Source organism: Achroia grisella, unplaced genomic scaffold (genome assembly GCF_030625045.1).
Source record: "Achroia grisella isolate CSIRO2021 unplaced genomic scaffold, CSIRO_AGI_Agris_v1 utg640, whole genome shotgun sequence".
NCBI classification, from domain to species: domain Eukaryota; kingdom Metazoa; phylum Arthropoda; class Insecta; order Lepidoptera; family Pyralidae; genus Achroia; species Achroia grisella.
Genome location: NW_026712977.1, coordinates 6,752,543 through 6,777,528, shown reverse-complemented (window position 1 = coordinate 6,777,528; position 24,986 = coordinate 6,752,543). Strand labels below are relative to the sequence as shown.

The window sequence follows — 24,986 nt, the reverse complement described above, 5'->3', positions numbered from 1 at the left end:
TGTTGAATGCTGCAAAAACGGAATGTGCCGCAGACGAAGTTGCACGGGTTAGGTAGTTTCTAATAGAATAATAATTTTAGATTAACTCACCAGTGTGAAGACGAAGTTATCGCCCCACCATTAATCAACAATACGAATGCGCGTTGACGAGAACCTCAAACGCATAGCTCAACTTTCACTGTTCTGCCGCGGGTAAATGATTGACATTTCATATAAATTTGATATAATATATATTTTTTATATGACGTATATAATATACTGCTTCATTACGGTTAATACAAATATATATGTTTATTGTGAATAACGATTATAGGTACCTCTCCAATCGAATTCTACACAAAACTATTAAATATTTCTTTACGTGATTCAGATAAAATGCCGGGAGTGTAAAATTTAATCTGAGGAGACTTATCACTTATCAGTGGATCAAGCGGCGTTTTCAGATGCTTCAGACTTCAGTGTGATGCTGCTGTGATTAACGTGGATATAGTGCGAGTGTCCCCTCGTGGTAGAGGGTCAGCGCTCCAGCGCTTTTAAGGGATTGCCTCCTGCGTTTTTAAATTTTTATTACACATTCAGTTGCTGATTCTCTAAATGATGAACAAGTTTATGATCACCGCCGGCGTTATGACTCTGGTAAGTTTTAGTTTGTATTGACGCGATATAACTAAATTATGTATGCTGTCACTACTCGTAGGGTCGAGTAATTTGAAACTCAAGAGCGTAAAAATTTCATTTTCTATGCAAATGTATGTAAATAACATAGTATAATAATTTCAAAATGAGTAACCTTGCAAAGACTATTTACACATATGCTGGTGAAACTTTATTTTATGTTATATTATCGTATATGTCTCTATATTAAATACTTATTCGTTTTAATATTCATACATCTTATATATCTATATATATTATGACATACAGCCAAGCGAATGTATTTTATATCAGTTTTATTTTAAATGACCAATGCAGTATTGCTCCCAATTTTACTTCGTAACAGTGCTATAAAAGTGTAAGTGGAGCACTTTTATATTTGAACAAACTTACTTTTATACCTTGTACATCATTAACATAATATATACTTTACATTTATTTCTTATAGTAACTAACATTATACACTTGAAAGTGAATCTGCTTGCTTGCTTGAAATTGTTTGCTTCTTGCCTTTAAACTGAAAAAAATCTTTATGGTATTAAACATATAATGTTATTTTTACAAGGTTGTTGGATATGTGATCGAGAAAAGTCAAAATTATCCTTATACTTTTGTGGAGTACCAGATCATACAATCGCACTTTTTATGTCTTTGAAACACGAATTTAGTTTAAGAATCATAATGAAAATATATAAATGTTCCAATTCAGATCATTATGCGCACACCATTATCTCGTAATATTTATCATAGATAAAGAAAAAGTGAATGGTATTGGTAACATGGATTTTTAAGACATCAGCATTTTTTGGTATACACCAAATATATATATTTATATAAATGTATATACGTATATTTTAATATTATGAATAGTTAAGATTGGATTGTTTATTGTTATTACATTATCAAATGACAAAAGAATAACTAAAAGAATTAAAAAGAGTAACAAAAAATTCAATGTAAACAAACATTATGTTTAGTAACCCCCGAAGCACATAGAAGGATACATATATTGTATGGGTGTGTGTGGTGTTAATTTTTAAAGTTTTGTTAAGTATCACTGCGTAGCCGGGGTGGGCCGCTAGTCATTAACATAGTCGGGTTCACTATAACATAGTCCTTCCACATATATAATTTATATAACGTAAAATATGAATCCAGTTCACAGTATTTCTTCAAAGCTAGATATGTAAGAACAGAATGTAGATTAAATTCTACTTATACTAATTATAATTTTGAAATTTTTACAATTTATAATAAAGGTCGTTAAATGTTTGGGAATATATGTATATATCCATACAATGCGTCATCAATAGTTAAAGAATGTCCATTTTATTATCAGTAAAAAATTCTCATGTCACTGATAAAGATATACAACAACGTGTACGATAGCTGTACATGTGAGATTAGGTACTATGTATGTAGAAATTCCGTGTATGCCCTATTACTACATATTTATTGTAGTTGTGGTTTACTGTAATATCATTCTGTTGAAGATGGAGAGAGCAATGTATTGAATGAGATTAATCAGTAAGTGAAAATTGGTATGGATGAGGAAGGAAGCTATTAGTCAGCAAGGGAATTAAACATGTGTGATTGTAACAAAGATTGAAAGAGTAGAAATAGTAGATTGCAAACAGGTGTTCAAAAAGAAAAAGAGTGAAAGTAGTTTTACATGTAATATTCCCATATTACATATAAGGACAGATTAATGGCACGTGGATTTAAGCAAACATATGTTGAAACTTTTAGACTCCATTTTTTGTTGACTTCATAGCTAGAACATGACTATTCATTAATCACATAATGACATCTTATTCATTTGTACGTGGTATATGGTTGTTTGTTGTCAAAATAATAGCGCTTTTGTAATTAGTTTACTGACTAAATACCAGAGCTCTGGTGACTAGCTTGACATTGCTAATGCCATTAAAAAGATCTTTGATTTTGTATCTCTATTATTTTATGAACACCTTTTTTTATCACAATGGTTCATCAAATACATATTTAATCTAATTTCATTTTATCTTTTTTACCAGTCTTATTGTTAAATGACTAATTTAATCAGACCTACTAATGATTACTGCCTACATATAAAAAAACAGGTAAGTATATAGATAAAAATATTTTGCAATCAATGTTCCAACTATTATTTTCCTTTTATTTTTACTTTATATAGATATATATTTATTTTCATCGATCACATTAATACTTATTTATTTTTTATGTATACATATATAAATGTTATACACAACTCCACAATAGTATTAAGTACTGCCATAAATTGTTGATATTATGCGATTACTTACGTTTTATTTATCTTATCTTTCACTCGTCATACCAGACGAAATACTTAGATCAATTCTTTACCATGTTACCTACGTATTGCTTATTACGAAATAACCTATCTCAGAGTAAGATAAAGTGAACATCCACAAGACCACTAATTCTGGCATCCAGAAAATACATAATATTTTGTCTAAAATTGCATTTCGCATGAAATAAGTACTGTCTATTTAATACTCTCTGACCTGATTCATTGTTCGCATCAATTACAAAACACAGTAGGTATAGCTTGTATATATTCTAATACTGTAACTTCATTCAAAATCATCTAGGTGTTTAAAGATAACTGATGACAAACATCTTTACAACTATTCACATGTAATATGTATATTCTTTATTGCAATTTAAATAAATATTGGAGACATTCTTAGTAACGGAGAACTTAAGTATCTCTAAAGTAGAGATCTGTTTCATTCGAAAAAAACGTTTTAAGTAATAAGATTCTTTACTTCTAAACATTGAAACATAGGCAAGTTATTTGAGCAGGCATGTAAGAATAAACCTAATACGCACTTATGGATTTTTTTTTAAATCGATTTCTTTTTATAATTTTATTAACAAGCTATAATTTTACTTATTCTTCCAGTTGCAAGCCGTGACGCAGATGATTCTCAGTGGATTGGGACTAGCTCAATATTTTTGTATAATTGATTTTTTAAAAGAATTACCGTTACTCATCTACATACGAATATTATATTTTCACAGTAAGTACCCACTGATCTATATACTTTATATTTAGGTTACAAGGTTCTGAAATAATAATAAATATTAACTGGATACGGTTTGTGTGGATATTGGATATTCTATATATGTATCATAATTTAATGATCATATTTGATGATTGTCATGACTTTGTTAAGTATAAATTATTATGTAACATCACTACTATACTAATCTACTATAATTAACATTCCGCAGATCCTGTATACTGTGGTATTCGAATCAATATTGGTCAAGCAATAGACGGCATGTCAAACCAAGCCTTTGTATTACTAACTCAAGAACCATTGACTGCATTTCGGACATTTGTGGTTAACTCTACGATCCTCGGTCTTAGTATATTATGGATTATCGCAAGCGTTATTATAATGGGTGAGAAGTATAATTTATAGTAGATATATGAGGTATAGTAAATTAATGCAACTACCCATGAGTACCTGGAACATCAGAACACTAAGGTGTTACCGGACTTTTATTAGGATAGGCGTAGATAGGGAAAGGAAACAAGGATTTGGAAAAAGTAGGAGAAACCATTCGCGTACACGACTATTATTGTGCTAGAGTCACATTGTTTGACCCTATCAAACAGCGTGAGTCCAGTACGAAAATGCAGAGAGATTTCATCAAAAAACTTAAATTATCTTATGTTATACATTGCGTAAGATCTCAGTCGGATTATTTTTTAATTTAAGGGCAGGCTAAGTTGCTAGAGTGCCACCTTTTTAATGTTTTATAAATATAATTATAAAGATGTGTTTTTACAGTGGGTGGAGCAAAGAATGAACAGTCGAAAAGTATGCGTTGGCCGTGGATTACTGTTACTGTGTCAATGTGTACGGTAGATATAGTGGCTACTGTCATATATGCCAACGACTCATTCTATACAAGAGTACGTAAAACATGCTTTAATTAAACATTTGTAGGGAATTCCTTAGAATTATAAAGTTGCTAGCTGTGCTCGCGGCCGCCTGAAATTTATAGTCGATGTTTTATTCTGACGTATAAGCTATATTACTATAAAGTTTAATCTAAATCCGTACTATAGTTTTTGCGTGAACAAGTAACAAACATCCATCCGTACTCACAAACTTTCGCGTTTATGATATTATTAATAAGATAAAGGGCAAATACAGTCATCGGCATTAGAATATTCGAAAGAAAGGTATAACATTATTCACATAATAATATAAGTTATGAACATTTTTTTTCCTTTTGTGCAGACGTTATCGGATATAATGGAATATATTGATGGCATTGCCAGTGGCACCCAAGGCATGGAGTTGGATACATCGTGGGCGTCCTGGGTGATGGTCTTATTATATTCACGATTTGTTATCTTTTTCTTTATGAATGTATTTTTTGTAATATCCATTATCATTGACGGCAATGCTAAAAGACGTATCGATGTCCATACTGGTGTGGTAAGTATAGAATTAAAGATTTAAATATATAGGTATAAAATGAATACATATTGAGATTGAATTTAGCGAGCGACATACAAGCTATATTTTGTATTGTTATTTTCATGTTTTTATTATTGCCTGTGTCTTTAATATAAACCAGGACTATGTTATAATTATTATATTTTAATACTTGATGTAACTATTACATATATAACACACACAAACACCTCATTCGAATCCACATATAAAGAGCGTAACCCAGCTCATAAAAAATAGTTTTATAGGGGCTGAAGACACAACAGTTGAAACCAGTAAAAAATATCTTTGGATTATATAAGCCACAGTGTATTACTACATGTGTGCCTATGATGATTGATAGAGCCAGCGTCAAAACGAAATAAACTAGCTCACTATATATAAAATGTAATCTAGTGACCTCTGATACCTTATAGCGCCATTGTCTGCCTACTTTACCAAAACTGGAGCTGCACTCGTTATTGTTTAATAATCAAAGATAAACCAATATGAAAATTCGTGTAGTCGTGTAGTACATATATAGATAAGAGTGTCTCACTATTTCAGCAATCATAGTTCTGATTTTAGTCTACTTAATATTTAATCCCAGAATGGTAATCTCCACTCGAAATTTAGCAGAGTAATTGTGTTGGATGCTACTAATCGGAACATCTGTTCGGAATCGGAACATTTGCCCACCAGGCCAATTTGATTTATAACGATTCGAACTCGAGTATGTATTTTGTCATCAATATGTGAAGGTTTAAATTATTTTGTCTTATTTTTACCATGGAGATGATATTAAGATGTCAAGAAACCAAATGGTAGGGCTTTAGCGTAAATTTTATTAGCTTTTTGTTATATGGCACCTATAGTATTAAAGGGATAATCTAAAAGGCATAGTAGATATTATTAGGAGCTTGTTGGACAGGATATTTTATTTTTGTAAATAATTTCATTAGTTACAGTGTAATTATAGATAAATATTTATAAATAATATATGTATTTACGTATGTTACGTACATTCACAAAATTCTTGATATTTCAGCAAGTGGAGACTCCAACTATGATGGATGATACGACTAGTGACAAGGACATAGAGACATCCAGTGTAATTAGCCACAGTACCAGGATCCCCAGACCAGGACTGAGCCAGTCATTCCGACGAATGAAAGCAATGCTGTTTAAGAAACCATCTCCACCAGCTGTGCATTCTAATCCAGACACATTAAATGGTTCTCCAGCGAGGTTAATTCGTAATTATTTATTTTATTACTAGATTAGATAAAACTTACATCACCATGTTTTGCTTATTTTTTGCAGTTCTTATAAAATATGAAGTATGAAAAAAAATTACCAACATTTCAACAAGAAGCAGCAACTTTAAATTTGTTATCAAAGCGGATTTCAATATTGAATAAGAATATCTCTTTTCAATTGATTAAATTCGCATATAGGACATATGTGAAGTTAATCACTCTAAAAGAGATACGAGTTATATATACGAGTATGTCCATATGTAACCTAGTTATAGATCAGTAATTCCATTAGCTAACCTTTCAGACCGCAACGTAATAGAGCATGCATTGTTATAATTACTTCACTATAGAAATCGTATACGTATAAGACTAAATATTCTTTATACTGTATTCATATACTTTATATAATTTTGTCTATTAAGAGTACGTAACCTTTAAGATTTTATTCACTGTAGGTCTTCTAACAATCAACTGGTGGAATCAGATAAGAAACGAACAGTGAATTTTCCGGAGAACTTACTATCATTACCACAACGTTTAGAGAACCTAATAGCTGAACAGCAGCGCAGGTTGGACAGGGCAGTAATAGACACCTCTGGTCGACGCACTCCGCCACGTGCCTCGCAATCAATGCCACAACTACATTCAACTTCAGAGCAGGATGCACGAGGGTAAAATTGTCTATAATTATCATAACCATAATCTTATTTGTCAATATATTAATTGGCGTATTTTACTCACCTTCTGTTCGGGTGGACTATTTCCAGCAGCTTGAATCCATCCTTGAGTCCTTTTGTCCTGTTTATGAAAATTTATTTAATATATGTATAATTCTTGGTGACTTTAACACCTGTATTCTCAAGAATGATTCACGTGCTCATAAACTGTCCTCTATTGTTTCCTCATTTAATCTTAACCTACTTCCTCTCAAACCCACTCACTATCCTCCTAATAGCATACCCACCCTTTTAGACCTTATGATTGTCTCAAATTCTGAAAATGTCTGTAATTTTGGCCAGCTTACCTCTCCCTTCTTTTACCATAACCTCATATTTTTATCATATAGATTACAGTCTCCCAAAATTAAACCTAAACTTCTCGACCATCGTAATTTTAAGGGGATAAACGCTAAAGGAAGGATTGAATGGTCCAGCGTATTAGATTGTAACTCGGTGTATAATATGATCGCAAACTTCAATTCATTAAGCACGCTCCGATTTGAAAAGTGTAAGTCAAACATCTCCCAGCCCCGTGGTTATCTCAGATTATAAGGAATACGATGGTGAGACGGGATAAGGCCAAACGGAAATACAAGCGTTTTCTATCTGAGGATAACTTATTATCCTATAAAAAACTGCGGAATAGGTGTAATCGGATGTGTAGAGATACAAAGAGACGCCATATTCATGAATCCATTCACAGCTGCAACTCAGCTCAGATTTGGAGACTTCTTAAATCATTGGGTATTGGCAAATCGTCTTTTTCAAATTGTCCTCTTAATTTGGACTATAATGCGCTCAACAAGCATTTCTCTTCGCCTTCTGTCTCCGTTACTGACAGTATCAAAGCTTTTATTCTTGATAATCTTCGCCGCCAGTCTAAACCCAATTGCGAACCATTTTACTTCAAAATCATTAGCCAGTGTGACGTTAAAAATCTATTCTTTCCATTTCCTCTAAGGCAGTCGGTGATGACAATATTTGCATACAAATGATTCGACTGATAATTGACGAGCTCGTGCCCATAATTTCTCACATAATCAATCATTCTTTGGTCACTTGTTCTTTCCCGTCTGCCTGGAAAAATGCTCGTGTAATTCCCCTTCCCAAAACCAATAATCCTAGCTCTTTTAACGAATTTCGTCACATTTCTATTCTACCCGTATTATCCAAAATTTTAGAAAATGTTGTTCATGAACAATTATATTTCTATCTATACAGTAACAACTTACTATCTCACTTTCAATCGGGGTTTCGTCCTGCGCATAGTACAATTTCTGCCTTACTCAAAGTTCTACAATTTCTACAATGCTGAAGTCTAATAAATTCACAATCCTTACTTTATTAGACTTCAGCAACGCTTTCAATTCTATTGACTTCGATATCCTCCTTGGCATCCTTGATTCTTCTAACGTATCTCCACTGGTATTAGAATGGTTTGATTCATATTTAAGGGGTCTCAGGGGTGCGTTCATCTGGATGGAATCACCTCAGACCGGTCCGATTTGACTGCCGGCGTCCCACAAGGTGGCGTTCTCTCTCCCTTACTTTTTTCTGTTTTCATTAATTCATTGACAAAAGTACTCTCTTGCAACTTCCATTTCTATGCTGATGATCTACTGTATCGCATCGCTAACTGTATCGCAGTTTCGAACTCCGATCCATAGATAACGTCATCTCCTTGGTGAATATGGATGACATTTGTGAATGGGCTAAGGCATATGGTCTGCTCGTGGATGCTAAAAAATCACAGTCCATCATTATTGGCAGCAAATATATGCTGAATTTATTAGATACAACGCACATTCCGTCAGTAGTATATAATGGAGATATAATATCTTGCGTTAAAACTGTAAAGGATTTGGGTGTTTACATAAACAGTGACCTTTCTTAGTCTTCTCACATTAAGCACGTTAGTAAGAAAATTTACGAGGCAATTCACTCCTTGAGGCGTCTTCAAAGTTTTCTGCCATTCATAACGAAGGTCAAATTATCCAATACGCTCCTTTTACCTCTTCTGGATTATGCAGATGTTTATTTTCTCGCTGCCACTGTCGAATTGCTTAAAGCAAAATGGAACGTCTTCAGAATGTGTGCATTCGCTTTATTATTGGTTTGCGAAAGTTCGTCCATATATCACAGTACCGTAAACAGTTAAAATGGTTACCTTTTCAACTACGACTTAACGTACACGTCCTCAGTCTTTTATACAATATCTTGCATAATCCTTCTGCACCTTCCTATCTCCGCGAACGATTCCATTTTCTCCATCCGACAGAAGTACATATCCGATCCCAAAATATATTAGTTTTACGGACTCCTGTACACTCTGGGCAGGCATACTCAAACTCTTTTGTTGTGTCGGCTATTAGATTGTGGAATTCATTACCACACGAACTGCGTGACAGCTCTAGCATTGGTATATTTAAAAGCCGCTTAAAAAATATTACCTTTCACAATGCTGACGTATTATTATACATATATATGTATTACAATTATATATTAATCGAAACCTTATATATTATTTATGTATGTCTATATATTCATATATTTGTGTATGTTTATTCCTTCTTATAGTGTGACTTATTAATATTTATATAATTTCAATGTCTTCTTTTCCCTTTTTTTTTCATTTGTCGTACACATATGAATGGCTGATCTAATGACCAAATTATCCTATAACATTTTCTAGGTTTGCTGGAAGAGATCTCTTTTTAGAGATAAGCTCGCCCTTGTACATTACTTTTATTTTATTAATGCTATTTTTTTTTCTGTGTGTGTACAAAAAAAATTAAGAAATAATCACTCAGAACAATTTACACAATGCCATCTAATCGCAAACTAAACATAGCTTGTACCTACTAAACTACTATTAGAAAAAAAATACATTTTTTTACATATAATAAAGACCCAGACCATACTCATGAATACAAATGTTTGTACTGTGCGAGAATTGAATCATATATTGTAATAATAAAAAACTAAACCACTGAGGTCATCAATTATATATATATATACACTAATATAATGCAGATGTTACATTTCCAGTTCGAATGTAAATTAACGGTGCAACATAGAATTAGCAGCTATGTAGTCGTATTATATAATGTCAATCTTGTCTGTTCGTCAATAATTAACTACAGGCTAAGAACATTTTTTTAAAACAGAATCGCTGTTTTCATTTCTTGCATTCTTTTCAAGTGAATTCCGTTTCTTTTTGGAGTGCCTAGTCGCCCTGATCGTCTAAGAAATGTCATGTTTATTTTATATAGGAGACGAGGAACAGCCGCTGAACTGCAGGGTCAGCGACCGTGGGCATATATCCCTGCGTCTGCGCATCGTATGCGAGATCAGCTACCTCCCGACGAGGACCTACCACCTGTGCCGCTGCCGGACTACACGGCGATACAACCATTCCGAAAGGCATGTACGTATTTTGTTGTTATATTAATAACTGTAACTCTATTTATGTCAGCAGATTGTAAAGATATCATCTTAATATAAGCTTATTATTGAGAATTTTACACTCGGTTTTACAGAAAACACAGTAATTACTAATCTATCATTCCTAAATTACCTGCTCACATGCCTTATTACACTTGCTTGACATTTAGCTCATATTTACATCCCACTTATCTAAAACTAGTCACACTTCTGTTAAAATGTTGTTTTATATATATAAATAAAAATCTTCTATACATTTTGCAATATGAATTGTAAAAATGTAGTAACATATATGTATCTAAGTATAATACTAAAATATACTGCCGAAGACGTCTTTCTTTCGTTGAAAGAAATTAAAAGTACCTACGTGAGGTACCTACAAAATATTGTTTGTACAATTGGTAACCAATAATTCACAAATTACGTACACATACATATGCTTTCCGTTATTAAAAAAAAAATATTATAGCACATAGCAAATTATATTAGCTATATTAACATTAATTGCCATTAAAATCTCAATGTCACAAGTTAACTAGTTATAATAGAAACGCACTATATGCTGTGATTATGCTTTAATACTTATTTCAGCTGTCCACCGTGCCGCCTCTAGCTTAAGTTCTTTAATACAAAAACGAGAAGCCTTAGCACAATCACGTCGTAAGTATATATAGAAATTGTTATCGTAATCTATTTTATTTTAATTTATCTTTATATATAATATTATAAGCAGATAAGTCCTGAATAACAGAATTAAAGTTAATCCTCCAGCGAAATTACCAAAGTTGTAAAAACTTAATTAACATCTACTATAGAAAATTATCCTCTGTGAGAGTGGTCATTAAATCCCGTCGCCTTACTGCACTAATGTATATTTCGGTATCTCTACTATACTATAATTATTGTTTCTACTATAACTTAGCACTAAAGCTATTCTTAATTATTTGCCAAATACAAAACCGTGTCATTTAACAAGTGATGTTGCCTCTATAATTTCAACAAAATGGATACGGGCATCCCGGGTGGTGGAGCCGTTTGTAATGTGCTAATATAAAAGGTAGAATAACAATTATTAAAATTAGTGGATTGTTAATGCTTTGTTTATTTTTAATTCCGTATATACTCATATTGCCTACACTTAGCGTATTTATAACGCTACCGTAGTATTCTAGTAGAAGAACATATATGTATATATGTGTTTTTTTTTATTTCAAAAACAATATAATCATGATACTTATATATACTAACATTTCCTAATAATATCATTACAAATATTAAAACTAAAACAGTTTGTGTGTCTGATTATTCAAAGCAACAAGATGATTTACGAGACAGAAGAGAGAGGATATTTTTAAGTAACGGTAATTTAATAATTAAACATAACATCATTACTTATAATATCTACAGAATATTAATGCACAGTTTTACAAAGCTACAGAGCTACGAAATGTAGAAAAGATATGCTTACTATCCTTTACGATAGACAAACCGTTGAAAAACTAATGTATATATTATTTTTTCTTACAGCAACGATAACGCAATCTGATGTTTTATATTGAAATAAGAAGAAATCGTTTAGACACAGCACCACGGTGACGTGGTTCTTCATGGATTGTTATAAAATCTCTTAATAATGTCAATTAGTTAATTGTAATATTTATACATTGTGATCCTCAAAAATACAGGTGTATGTGGGCATCGTGTGTAACTTGAAATTTTATAGAACAATTTTGTATATATATAATAGTCTACACAATTTTTACATTACAATACTATTTTGTTACAGCAGAAAATCCAATTGTTATTATCAAATTACGTATTAATTGTAGATATGTCTCTAATTTCAAAATGTTTTATAAACATTGAAAATGAGATATGTAAAATGAGATAACACAACATTTCAACAATTTCGAGAAGTGCATGTACCATTATTTAGAAAAGAAACAAGGTGAATATTACTAGTCTTATTAAGTAGTTCCATTATGTTACTACAGTGAAATTATTTTGTCAATTAGTTTCGTGGAATATATCAGACTAGTTTTTAATAACTAAGACCTCGATTGTTAATGAAATTAAACCAAGTTAAAATGTAATGAAAATTGCTTTTTCAGCCTTTTTATTCGCATTCTAACAACCATTTCAACAAATTCAGAATGAACCTAAATTATCTATTAATACGTTAAAATTGATGTAATTTTTTTACTTATTCTATAATTATTTCTTAAATGTGACCTCAATATATATATTTCTCGTCGTGTAAACACTGTATCCAATGAGTTTACCTTGCAAAATTTAAGTTGAAAATATTTGTTAGTAACTATAATTTGAAGTACTGATTAAGCAAAACTTGTTACTTATAATTGTGAGGACAATTGTAATGTTAACTGTGTTGTAATTAGGAGACGGATAAAAATTGTCTATATACTGTGATTTAATAGTAAGTAAATTGAGAAAGTGTATAATGTTCTAAGCCATCTCATCTAGATTGTAAACCACATGTTATTTCTAACATGGAAGGTTAAGATTGTTTATTTAATAATACATATAGCGTATATGTATTGTTAAATCGCAATTTATTATTGCCTTTAATTTGGGGGGTATAAGAATCTGAAATTCAGTGATAGTATTAATGAAATGGATTTTCATGTAAAAAAAAACACAACGCACTCTGGATCCTAATTGGTCTCAGTACTTCAAGGTGTTGAAAAAACCCAGGAAGACTTCCCTAGAGGCTAAAACATTTAGATTTATTCTGCTTTATATATAAAAACGAGGTTATCGCGTTTCTGTTTTTTATATCTTCGTGTTTTGCATTCCTTGTGGGTTAGAGGAACTTGGTGAGTTCAATGGATGGAATGCTTGCTATCGCTGTATTTCAGATCATTATAGCTATTGTAATTTGGATATTTGAAGCCTATAATGATAATTGTGCAAGTAAATTAACATTTGTATAGGTAAATAACAATTTCTCTTAATATGTAAGTAAGGTTTGCATTCTAGTTCTTTTTAATGCTTATTAGTCATTTTTGATGTATCAAAAATATTGTATCTTTAAACACAGAGTTTTAGATAATACATATTTAGATGAATACATTACATTACATTACATAAGTACACATTATTTAAATTTATACTTATGTTCTTTTAATTTACTTCCCTTCTTGATAATGTTTCAAACAAAACTCCATTCAAAATTTATACTCCGAGTATTTTTCTTATATTGTTATTTACCTATAAATTGTAACAATACCAACTTTTCAGATACAGTTCGTGATATATATACCCTTTACCTTCCATTGTTCGATATATTTACAAATTGTTCATTGTAATTATTACACCGTATGACACTTTCAGATCTCATTTCATTTTGAGATGGCGCTAAGTGTTATTTCTAACATCCGTCTTAATATTTTTATATTATTATAGGTATGATTTACCTACCTACCGATGTATAATTAAATGTTAATTTTCATTCACCTTTTTTATTTGGTATCTATTTCTTACTCAACTAATTCTACCGTTAAGCAGCCTGTTTTGCAAGCTATACTCCATTTCATGACGTGGGGCATAAGAACTTAGTCCTTAGGAATAGCAACGCATCATAGACGTCACAGTGTATTTTGTAATGTTCTAGGTGAAACACATAAAGACTTTTTATCACGTAGACATTCCTAAGTTTGTCCAATTTTATAATAAATGTAAATAACGTCTGAATGCAGTCATTATTGACAAATTACCCACAAATGATAACTAATACAATGTTCTTTTTTAAATAGGACAGGAGGAAATCTTGTGTATTCAAATGTTAAAGAAACCAGATTTTATTAAAATTTAAACTAAAATTTGTCATTTTTATCATGTATAATGTTTCTATAACGGATAGTACAGTCACAACGTAAAGGAATACAGTAAACCTTTGACTATCCAAAGTCCGTCCTAAATATCTGTGGGCAAAGTACAAGGAGTAAACTTGCGATGGTACGCTGATAATTCGGTTTATTAGGCTTATTGTTGGAAAGTCTGAGAAGGTGACAAACTGAAGAAAAATGGAACTTGCCATAAATAACAACATAACTGTGAATTTGATACCAGCGCCAACACAAGAAGGAGTTACCGTATTTGATATTGCATAGCTGGAGTATCCAATCCAAATATATCAAGCCAGTCACCAATGTTTCTAATTTAGTCATATTTTAGTTATTGTTATAATTATTAGTCATTGAGGTACGGTATCTTGTACATATTTGTAATATCCGTTGTTGATATAATTATATAGGTACTTATATTCTATATTACTCACAGAACAGAATAAGTATCAGTAATATTCTGTATTGTGTTCTTCTATAAGTGCCAGAACTGGAAACTGGAGTTATAGCTATTTCAAAATGTATTTTCTTCATCTATTTACAGCAGGCGGTTATGTATATGTAAATGTAACGTAACCTAACTTTAACCTCAAGTTTCTGTGATTAACTGTCCCTCAAGTCAATCAAAGAATGTAAAATGTCGTGTCTATGTTTATACAATCATTTATTCTCAGATAATGGCAGAAACATAGACAGGAAAAAAACACATCACACCAGTGCTGAAATAAAACCTTCTACTAATTTTCCTGGCTAACGTGATAGTGGGCTAGGTATGTCACACCCCTTGCTTATAAAGGTCCGTGCCGTTAGTGCACTATTGTGGGGTGGGAGGACTATTCCATATTGATCCATTGAAAATAATAGGTCGTTATCATGATTCATGCCATCAAACCAATGTACTACATTGATAATTTCCAAGATTAGAATTATATACAGTTACGAACTAATACTTAATAACTGTTAGTGAAGTTTTTATATTAATAATTAAATTTACTAACACATCAGTCAACAATTCATTTTAGTTTTTTATATAAATGAAAAACTGGGGAGTGGTCACTATCGTCTATATACGAGTCCTTGGATACAGCCATGCATATTATCTCAACACTTAAATCCAATTGCCTAACATCTTATGCCTTAGTAACCCGTAATTTGAACCTCTAACTGTAATACAAATACAAACTGAAAACTTTTATATAGTGTCTGAACAATTTATTGCTACTTCGGTATTAGAGATATTATTTCGATAATAACATTCTTGGTAGATTTTCATGTTACAGAAGTTGAACGATAAATATCATTAAAAGATTAGATTTGATTACTAGACTGTACTATACCAATATAAGTATGTATGGAATGCTAAACAACAACTTGTTAAGATATTTAAATTTAAATTATCATAAATACAAAATTATCGCCTTATATATTGTTAATAATTATTTTAATTTTTACATTTACTTGGAATCTTGACGAATACTTGCCGTTACTTTCTATATAGGAGTAGGTATCCTTATAAGTTGTTGTTCAATATAGTTACTTAATTTAAGTATGTAATTTCATTTCAGTTCATTTTCCACGCCTTCTGTTTCCTAAAAAGTAAAATTATAAATATATATCTACCTATATGCTCCTATCCTGCTTATAAATAATAAATTTCAATCGATTGCATATGTAGATATTATTAGTAGGTTACAATATTTAATTATACATACAGTTACCCATTTACTTTTATCTGTACAAAATACCAGAACAAGGCCTATTTTTCCGCGATCTGTGCCGACTCATTGAAACACTAGTTACCTGTACAGATTTAGTCTTACAGGATTTTCACGTTTCCTACTCACACAATTGTTCGTCTTAAGCATGAGCAATACGTAACAGATAGTGTCCACATTAATTCCTGCCGATAACAATTATCACGATACGATTAAACATCGATAGTAATGGCAGTCCCTTCATAACAGTACAATAAGTGAGAATGATGTGTGTTCATTTAAATGTTAATAAATGACAATAAATAATGGATAAAGTTACAAATAACAAAGTTCCGTCAAACTTAATTTTAACAGTTTGCCTGTCCTGTGGAATGACAATTGTAAGTATTCGCACGTTAAATATTTAGTACCTGCCTAGGTAATGGTGACTATCGATTCACATCAAACATGTCTGCGTTATATTTTGATTGAGATCGATACTCATACAGCAGCTTCAATTGAACTTTTATAAATAAAATATATCGATTGTAAATTAACTAGGTGAAATGAGCGAATGTCTTTTGCGAGTGTTTCTATTGTTAACATATATAATATATATAAACGCAAATACATTTTTAGATATTTTCTGTTGTACCAATAAGCGCTTATATTTTTTGCTATGATGTAATCTGCAAATAACTTTGTCTACTTTATTAAAAAAATAAATTATAATATATAATGCTTGTTCGTTGATTGACACTGTGTAATTAAGATATACTTTATTTTATTTATTACAAATATCGTTTTATTCATATGTGAACGTGTAATGTGTCATAATATTACGTAGTATTTAGTTTATTACATGGTGATTCATTACTATTTCTCAGGCGACTAGCATCGTGTACGTAGTGCTATGCATTTTAGCAATACATTACCGTAGCGACTGTGATAGCACCTTTTCTTCCCCAAATGATACGACGATCTTCGTACAATTATTTCTTGGAATTTACTTCACGCGTAAGTATTATTAAATAGAATGAGAAACTAAATGGTAACGCGTTATTAATTTGATCGACTTTTGACGTGGTTTAATTACAATATACGTGAGAGGTAAACGTAGATGATAATGATAGCACCCATGAATGAGTGCTCCATGTATGCACTTTAACGTTAGTGCTTGCATTATATTTTTATTATAAACGTAATGGTAAATTAGCTGGCGGTCTACCTCCATTTTAGTGTGATGTTATTGCGTGACAACATTATAAAGAAGCTACTAGTAAAAACATAAAATAAGTAATTTAAAAGATTATAGATTGAACTTTCTCAGTCTTTAATTTTTGTAATTAATGCAAATTGAAAATGTTCACATGTCGAGCATAGCTAAATAAAAAATCTAGTACGTACCGCTGCGGGCATGTCGAATCTTCTTCTTCTTCTTCACAGTGTCATGTTTACCACCGATTTTTTAAATCGTTAAAAACTTTTATCTTTCTTATATGTATAATCGCTAAGACGCACTTTATAGTTACTAAAGGTTCTAATTTTATATTTTTCTAATCAAGCTTCATTTATGTAACTTCACTCATGTAAAACCTAATGATTTGCACATTACTGTTTTTTACTTTTTCTGAGATAACTTATCTTGTGATATAATTAGTTTCTAAATGCATGTTTTTAGGTTTCGAAGTACGTATCACTAAATTGTATTGATACCTAATTATATGAACATATATGTATATGCATCTGTCATAAATACATATTATATTTCAGACTTACGACTAATTCAAATTTAAGCAATTAAATGTGAAACTTATTTTCAGAGGCAAAATGCAGCGACTTTATACACTTTGATAATATTACAACAGAATCAACAGTTTTCGCATTGGTGATAATTATTTTGAGTTTAAGCATACTCAATTGTATATCAGCTATAGTTTGTGTTTCAGGTATGTTTCTTATTAACTAAATAAAGAAATAAAATAGGAATCACGGCAGTATAAGTACTTATGTGTATATTTATTTTCAGAAGTTGTGTCATTATATGTCTAGTTTTGTATTGATTTTGATTACATTTTAACAAATATAATTTATGGTGATATATCGACGGTGTATTTATATTATCACCAGTATTTTTTGTATGGGTTGTAGTATACATGAATATAGAAACCAAGTTTTTAATCCTTCTAAGTATTAAGTATTAAATACCTATATACATATCTCTTACTAATACTATAAATGCGAGCGAAATTGTCTCTGTTTCTCTCGCTTTCAAGCTAAAACTACTGAACAGGTTTAAATCAAATATGGTACACAGATAGTCTGGATCCTGGATAACACTGAACGGACATAGGCTACTTTTTAATGCGAAAAAAGGTTTGTAAGGGCTTAAAAGGGGAGATGAAAGGTTGTACGGAAGTATCGTCATTTTTGAAGCCAGAATGATGAAACTTTGTTGTTTGCCCATTTTGGGTTAGATTATTGAATATTTTTTCTTTATTTGATCAAGGTCATTATAACATATAAGTCGCGGCCACAGCTAGTTATCATGTACAGTAATTGAAAAGTGAATTCCTATGTGAGTTTGATGTAAACTATGTCTATATTATCGACAAGACTTAAGGAGACTGAGATCATTAGGACAACACTTTAATTACATGTAGGACATGGATATATTTTGAGAATGAACTAAATGTTTTTGCAATTGATGAATACTATAATAATAATAATAAAGACATTTATTCAGTATTACAGTATTCTTATTTATTATTTATATATATTATATATCTTATTTAATATTTACTATACACTTTAAAAGCTAATACATATCTACTAGTAACGCTGAATGTGACTCCCGCTCAGCATTTATACTGTACTATAATTAAGTACCATACTTAATCCTTAAGTACCATACCGCTGATTTTGAATGGGGCTACCACACACAAGACAGTGTACCTATATATAATTCTATAATAAAGTAAAAGCTCTCTAGAGCTCACCTACTTGAACGTTTCAATCTGTCATAATCGCCGGTGTTGTTCCGTGTCTCAAGATTTATAGTATTTTATTTTATGCAGCTGACCGTCCCGATTACGTATGGGTATTATTACCCCTCGATATTGACGTCTTATAAAACTGTAGTACATCACTTTGCTCTATCTTATGAATTAATATTATAAACACGAAAGTTTGTAAGTATGGATGGATGTTTGTTTGTCTTTCAATGCTATCTACTGAACGGAGTTTGATGAAACTTTACAGTAATAGGTACAGCTTATACATCAGAATAACACATGGACTATGAGTTAAAGAGTTATTATAATAAATTGGACCAAATATGTCAAGTACCTGAGTGTGATGGCAGACCAAGTAGCGCGTGCCAGCTAGTTTTCAAAAATTTCCTCAACGGACGCTATATAAGTGATTTTATTGTGTATTTTTTTACACGTTTGGTTACATTATCGAGATTTTAAATGGATGTTCTAACGTTTATAGAAATATTCGATTGTTTATATTCTTAATGGTTAATGCACGATTGTAATGGTAATATATTTTTTCAAATCCATCCAGCAGTTACCTATTCAATGCAAACAAATAAACGATCAAATGTCTTTATAATATTTGTAAACATTCTTTATAATTAAATCTGGTATCTCAATAGGTAATCATTTCTACAGAAATAAACTTACATAAAGTTGGATATGTAGCTCTGTTTTACGTATTTTATATATAATAATTATTTTAGTTGAAGACTGAATTAAATTGACAAGGTACCGAGGTATGACATATAAGTCCTCCAGAAAGGTAACACATTAGTGTTATACCTTGATATTCATTAGTTCTTGATACCTTGATATTGAGTTTATGCATAGAGGCGATGATTATCATTTTCCATCAGGTGGACCAAACAGCTTACTATTGTAAGTTCCAAAATAAAAGAAATATTGCTACTTAGACATGAATCTAAAGACTTTCGGTTTTGTTTTTAGTTGTAAATACGAAGAAATCAGCGCAGAATATAGAAGCAGCTGTATACACGTACATCATAATATCGGTCTCGTCGCTCATAGTGGATTTCACCGCAGCAATATTCTTTGGAATGGACTACAACACAATAAATTCATTCACAGAAGAATCGGTGAGACCTCAAATAATAACTATGATAATTTCATTTAAGTCTAATAGGTACCTACTTACCCCTACAGGTGTTGTGAACTTGTGATCATATATACCTACTAGCTTTAATATGTAATTTAATTTGTTTATTAACATTTAAATAAAATAATTTTTAATAAACAAATTATTAATATGTAATTTTTTAAATTTAAAAACTAAATTAGTATCAATTTAGTTTTTAAATTTAGTAAATAAAAATTATCAAGATATTTACAAAATAGGTACTTCAATGATGCCATTTCAGCTACCAATATTATGGCATATTATATGACAATTCTCATGATAGTTTTATAACCTATGAAATCTTCTATTGTTCTTATAGTAGATTGCACTTGATTTCTGTGGAATAATATATTAAGTATATAGGTAATATGGAACCATAAATTAAGTTCCACGAACTTACATTACATAATTAAGTTACTTCATACAATTGTGCGGTCCTAGTATGACGTCGCATCTATCGTAAATACTTCAGAGTTTTTTTTATTTCATCGCTAATAGCTAAAAATCGTACTAGGATATAATATGTTTAAAATGTGTTGTCACGAAATTTAGAACCTATAGAAAATCCCTCGTCACACAAGCTCACACTTCGTTGTCATCTTCCCACCCCCATACCATGTAAAGAAATTAAGTACCTTTAGTATAGGAATAATTACTCTATCAATTATGCATATTATTACGATTTTGCTTAATACATTTTCTAAGTATTGTTAGAGCTATGTTAAATATCTATAAATTTATACTTTACAATTTCAGATGCCGGGCACTACAGTCTTTTTACAAGAATTGTTGAGCCTCGGCGCTCTACTCCTTATGACTGTATCATTAAAAGGCTTCGTTTTTCACGTCATCAATATTATATTACTAATTATAATAATATTCTATTTAATAGAATATAGAAAAAATACGAAAAGTACAGTAGTGAGTATATTTTTTTATGTATTATAGAAAAAATAAAAATAGGAATATAGTCTCTATGGTAGTAGGAATATACCTATATAGTGGTTGATTATTCTGTTTCAAAATTGTATAGTTGGTGGTCGTAAATTTGAACCCAATTAACAACAAATTTTGACATGATATATATAACTTGCTGTACATTGCAGACCTAATAATTGTATGAGACTATCATAATAACCGACACATATGAATGTTTTACGCACAAAATGTGTGCAAGTTTCATCAATACTGCATTCGGTAATGGGTAACATTTATTATAATCTAATATATTTACGTAATATATTTACGTATAATATTTTATTTACGTGTAATATATTTACGTATAAAATATAATATATTTACGTATAATAAAAAACGTAAGTAGCGAAAACTGCCTATTTACCCGGTAAATATTCACGGATTAGGAAGAAATTTTGACAGAAATTGTTATTAATTAGGATTCCGACTATGAGGTTCAGAAAGATGAGAAAATACACCCCAAAGGGACAAGCTGTTATGTTTTATTTTTTAAACTATCAATATTTTCTTTAACTTTAATAATAGTTATTCGTATACCTACTCTACGCACGTCAATTACCTACAGTATTTAAAAAATAGAATATGCTAATATTAATAAGATCTCTTAAAAAGATCTTCCAATTGTAATTTCTCTTACCGCAACTATTAACTTTTATTTTCTACAATGACGACAAAAAATTGGAGAATATCGCCCTACCCTAGTAGGTACTGAAATATACAACAAAACCATTATTCTCTGTGTTATTTTTCAGCATGCTATTCATAAAATGGGTGCTCTACAAGCATTTGAGTAAGTTTTTTTTTTGTTCGTATTTACTATCCCTTCGCTTTATTATATCCTTGGTATACTTAACTACCTAAATGTGATTTCATTTATTTCATCTTGTTTAGTGATTGAAACCTATATTAATTGTCTGTGCCTACCATTCTATTCTAAATATTGTCTTTTGATATTATCTATTTGTAATATACGCATGCAGCTAAACGGATTTGAATGAAATTTGCTCCTTATGAGAAAATGCCAAGTTCTGCATACACATAATTGAATATATAAGCATATAAATAATAATATAAAAAAAACTTCAAACTAAGCCGGCAAAGTTGTAAGTTTTCAAAGAGCGATGTACCTATTAGAAAAGGAGCTGCTAACTATGTACCTACACAGCTATAATATATGCAATATTATCTTATCCCAATTATTGGTGTCTTATAAAAGATTAGACCTAAATGGAACTAAATACTTCTTTATCTAAAATAAAGACATAAATATTTAATATCTAATATCTACCTATAAAACGTAGTGTAAGAATTAGATTTTATCGTTTTGACTCCGCCTGTATGCCTATTATCAATTAAAAGAGAAATACTAAAGTATCTCCAGTTATTAACTATTTATTACACTATTTAGTACAAGTATTGGTTTTTTTTTTGTATATATAGATAGAAAATACTATATTTATTTAATTTCTATCTGTATTCTGCTATAATTTCTCGGATGATGATGTGTCAATGATATATAATTAAAGAAAGAAACTCTAGATACATATAATTATTTCAGTAACAGTAATTTTAATAAATATTTGTACGTTGTTAATGCTTTGCCTTATTTGATGTAGAGCTTTTCTTACGTGTATGTTTTTTACGATATCACGCTTAACTGCCTACCTACTAAACAGATTTTAGCGCTGTTTAACAAGTGGTCTGAATGGCGATGGTTAGACCACAGTAATATGGTAGGCCGTAAGTATTAATTGCAATAATAGATAAGTAGTATTTTTGTAATGTTTTCTACGCCTACAGGCAGCAACGACCAAATGGCGATCCATGGCAACAATCTGAATTTTCATATCAACATTTCCGAGGGTAGGTAGTGCTTACATAATTGTATATTAATAAGTACCAATGTGATAAAACTTGTCCAGTGATGGCGACACTGATTATTAGTTCAAATGTGAATGGTAGCATAATTTGCTACAAATAATTTTTTACTAAAATTTAGTTGCATTTGAGGATCGGGCTAATTAGGTATATCAAATTGTTTAATGAATTCATGTGTCTAACCGATGAGTCTTTGAATGTATGTATGTATAATGTACTTTATTGTAGAAATTATATTTATTGCAGACAACAAAAGAGCACTGAAGACCCGTGGCAACAACAACCTGAAACCATATTCCCGCCCTACAGAAGGTACGTTTTTATTTCTATAATTTACTTCATACAAATTTCATATTTTTTACTTCTGTCACAGCTGGTCACATTTGTGAAAACACACTATCCCCCCCCCCCCTGTAGTGACCGGGTGTAACGCATATATTTTACACCTGTACAGCAAACCATCTATTCATATATAGTATTTCTAAGTATATGAAATAAAGCTGTCGGTAGTCTTCTTTTTATGAATGACATACATATGTAGTAGGTAAAACGGGAGTCTTATGGTCACCTTATTGTATATGACTGTGGTTAGTGACATCACTTCATCATGTGACGTAGGTGTTACCTCTACTAAGTCATATCATGTTATCTGTGCCTGTACCTTCGGCGTTGCCATACTAGAACTCCGTACCCTATCTCACTCTTTAAGTACACAGGTTACAAAGTAAGCTGCTGTTACTTTGTAACCTGTGTTGTGGCGATAATCTGTCGTTGCGACCATTATCATGGTCCTAAAGGAACTGCACACCATACTGGTATATGTCCAAACAAAATAAATGACACTAATTTTAAAATTACAGCAATCATACAAATCCTGTGTTTGTTAACGATGATGATAGTCGCAGCCAGAATCGAGACACTCCACGTGCGGGTTATGCAAAGTAAGTTTTATTGATAACAGGTACAGTCGTTTGTATTACCATGTATCATACTTAATACGAGAATATAATATAAAGCGAAATAATATATTAAAAAGCCTTACAGCTTATTTACAAACCTAACAAATGAAAACCAAAATTCATAAAATACGGTCTAGCAGTTTAATTCGATTCGAAGTTCAATATTACTGATAATGTGATCCGAGTTTTATTTATTTAGATATTACCTATAGTTACTCTATATTACGCCTACAATTACGTATTGTAACATCGTTTTGAATTGCAGTCCAGCATTCGATCGTTCATATTCATGGAACAACCAGTCAACGATGTCGCCTCGACCATTCTCATATCTGGAAGAGTCGAAACCACCGATGCCTGCGAAACCTCCAAGCTTGCCATCGAACGGCACTGCTCAATGGCAACGGGAACGCGACTCGTGGCAACCGTCCGTCCCCGCACCAGATTACAGCCCTGACACACCTCGACGGCTGAAATCTGCACTCAAATCATCCTATATGTAAAATAACAACTTTAATCGAGTTCAGATAGAATTAAGAAACAACCCACCATCGAACCACTGCTGTACTCGGATATTTAAGAAGTCTTCTCATTAGAGAGAAGTCCACCAATTACAGTGCTGCCCACGCAGCTTAGAGCGGTGTTTCACTTTAATTTGTACATCTCTGGCATTGATGTATTTGTGTTGAATCCTAGTCGACTTAAAATATCGCGTGGGCGGAAAAAACTGGAGACGTATTGTGCTATTACTTAGTCACCACAATAATCATTATTATTACTAATGTAATAAAATATCGTACCAATATGATTTTAATAATATAATACCGATATTTTACAATATGTTATTATATTATTGGCTTGTTCATATAAAACAA

General features: G+C 31.3%; 2 protein-coding genes across 3 annotated transcripts; both read left to right on the top strand.

The window, feature by feature from the left end:
* The first annotated feature begins 594 nt into the window (after nt 1–594).
* Nucleotides 595–12,116, top strand: LOC131849333 (uncharacterized). Its single transcript, XM_059199373.1, has 10 exons — nt 595–636; nt 3,584–3,701; nt 3,916–4,089; nt 4,482–4,606; nt 4,938–5,138; nt 6,184–6,383; nt 6,850–7,065; nt 10,386–10,540; nt 11,149–11,217; nt 12,085–12,116. Exons 1-10 carry the CDS (start codon nt 595–597, stop codon nt 12,114–12,116), a joined length of 1,332 nt encoding a protein of 443 aa, XP_059055356.1.
* A 4,271-nt stretch (nt 12,117–16,387) lies between these two features.
* Nucleotides 16,388–24,855, top strand: LOC131849207 (uncharacterized). Of its 2 annotated transcripts, XM_059199222.1 has the most exons (10): nt 16,388–16,518; nt 17,005–17,134; nt 17,941–18,066; nt 20,107–20,255; nt 21,053–21,217; nt 22,027–22,064; nt 23,075–23,137; nt 23,399–23,464; nt 24,013–24,093; nt 24,377–24,855. In XM_059199222.1, the coding sequence occupies exons 1-10, from the start codon at nt 16,444–16,446 to the stop codon at nt 24,612–24,614; spliced, it is 1,131 nt and encodes a 376-aa protein (XP_059055205.1). In that variant the 5' UTR covers nt 16,388–16,443; the 3' UTR covers nt 24,615–24,855. The 2 variants fall into 2 exon arrangements, with proteins under 2 accessions (XP_059055205.1, XP_059055206.1); XM_059199223.1 differs by lacking the exon at nt 23,075–23,137.
* Nucleotides 24,856–24,986: the final 131 nt, after the last annotated feature.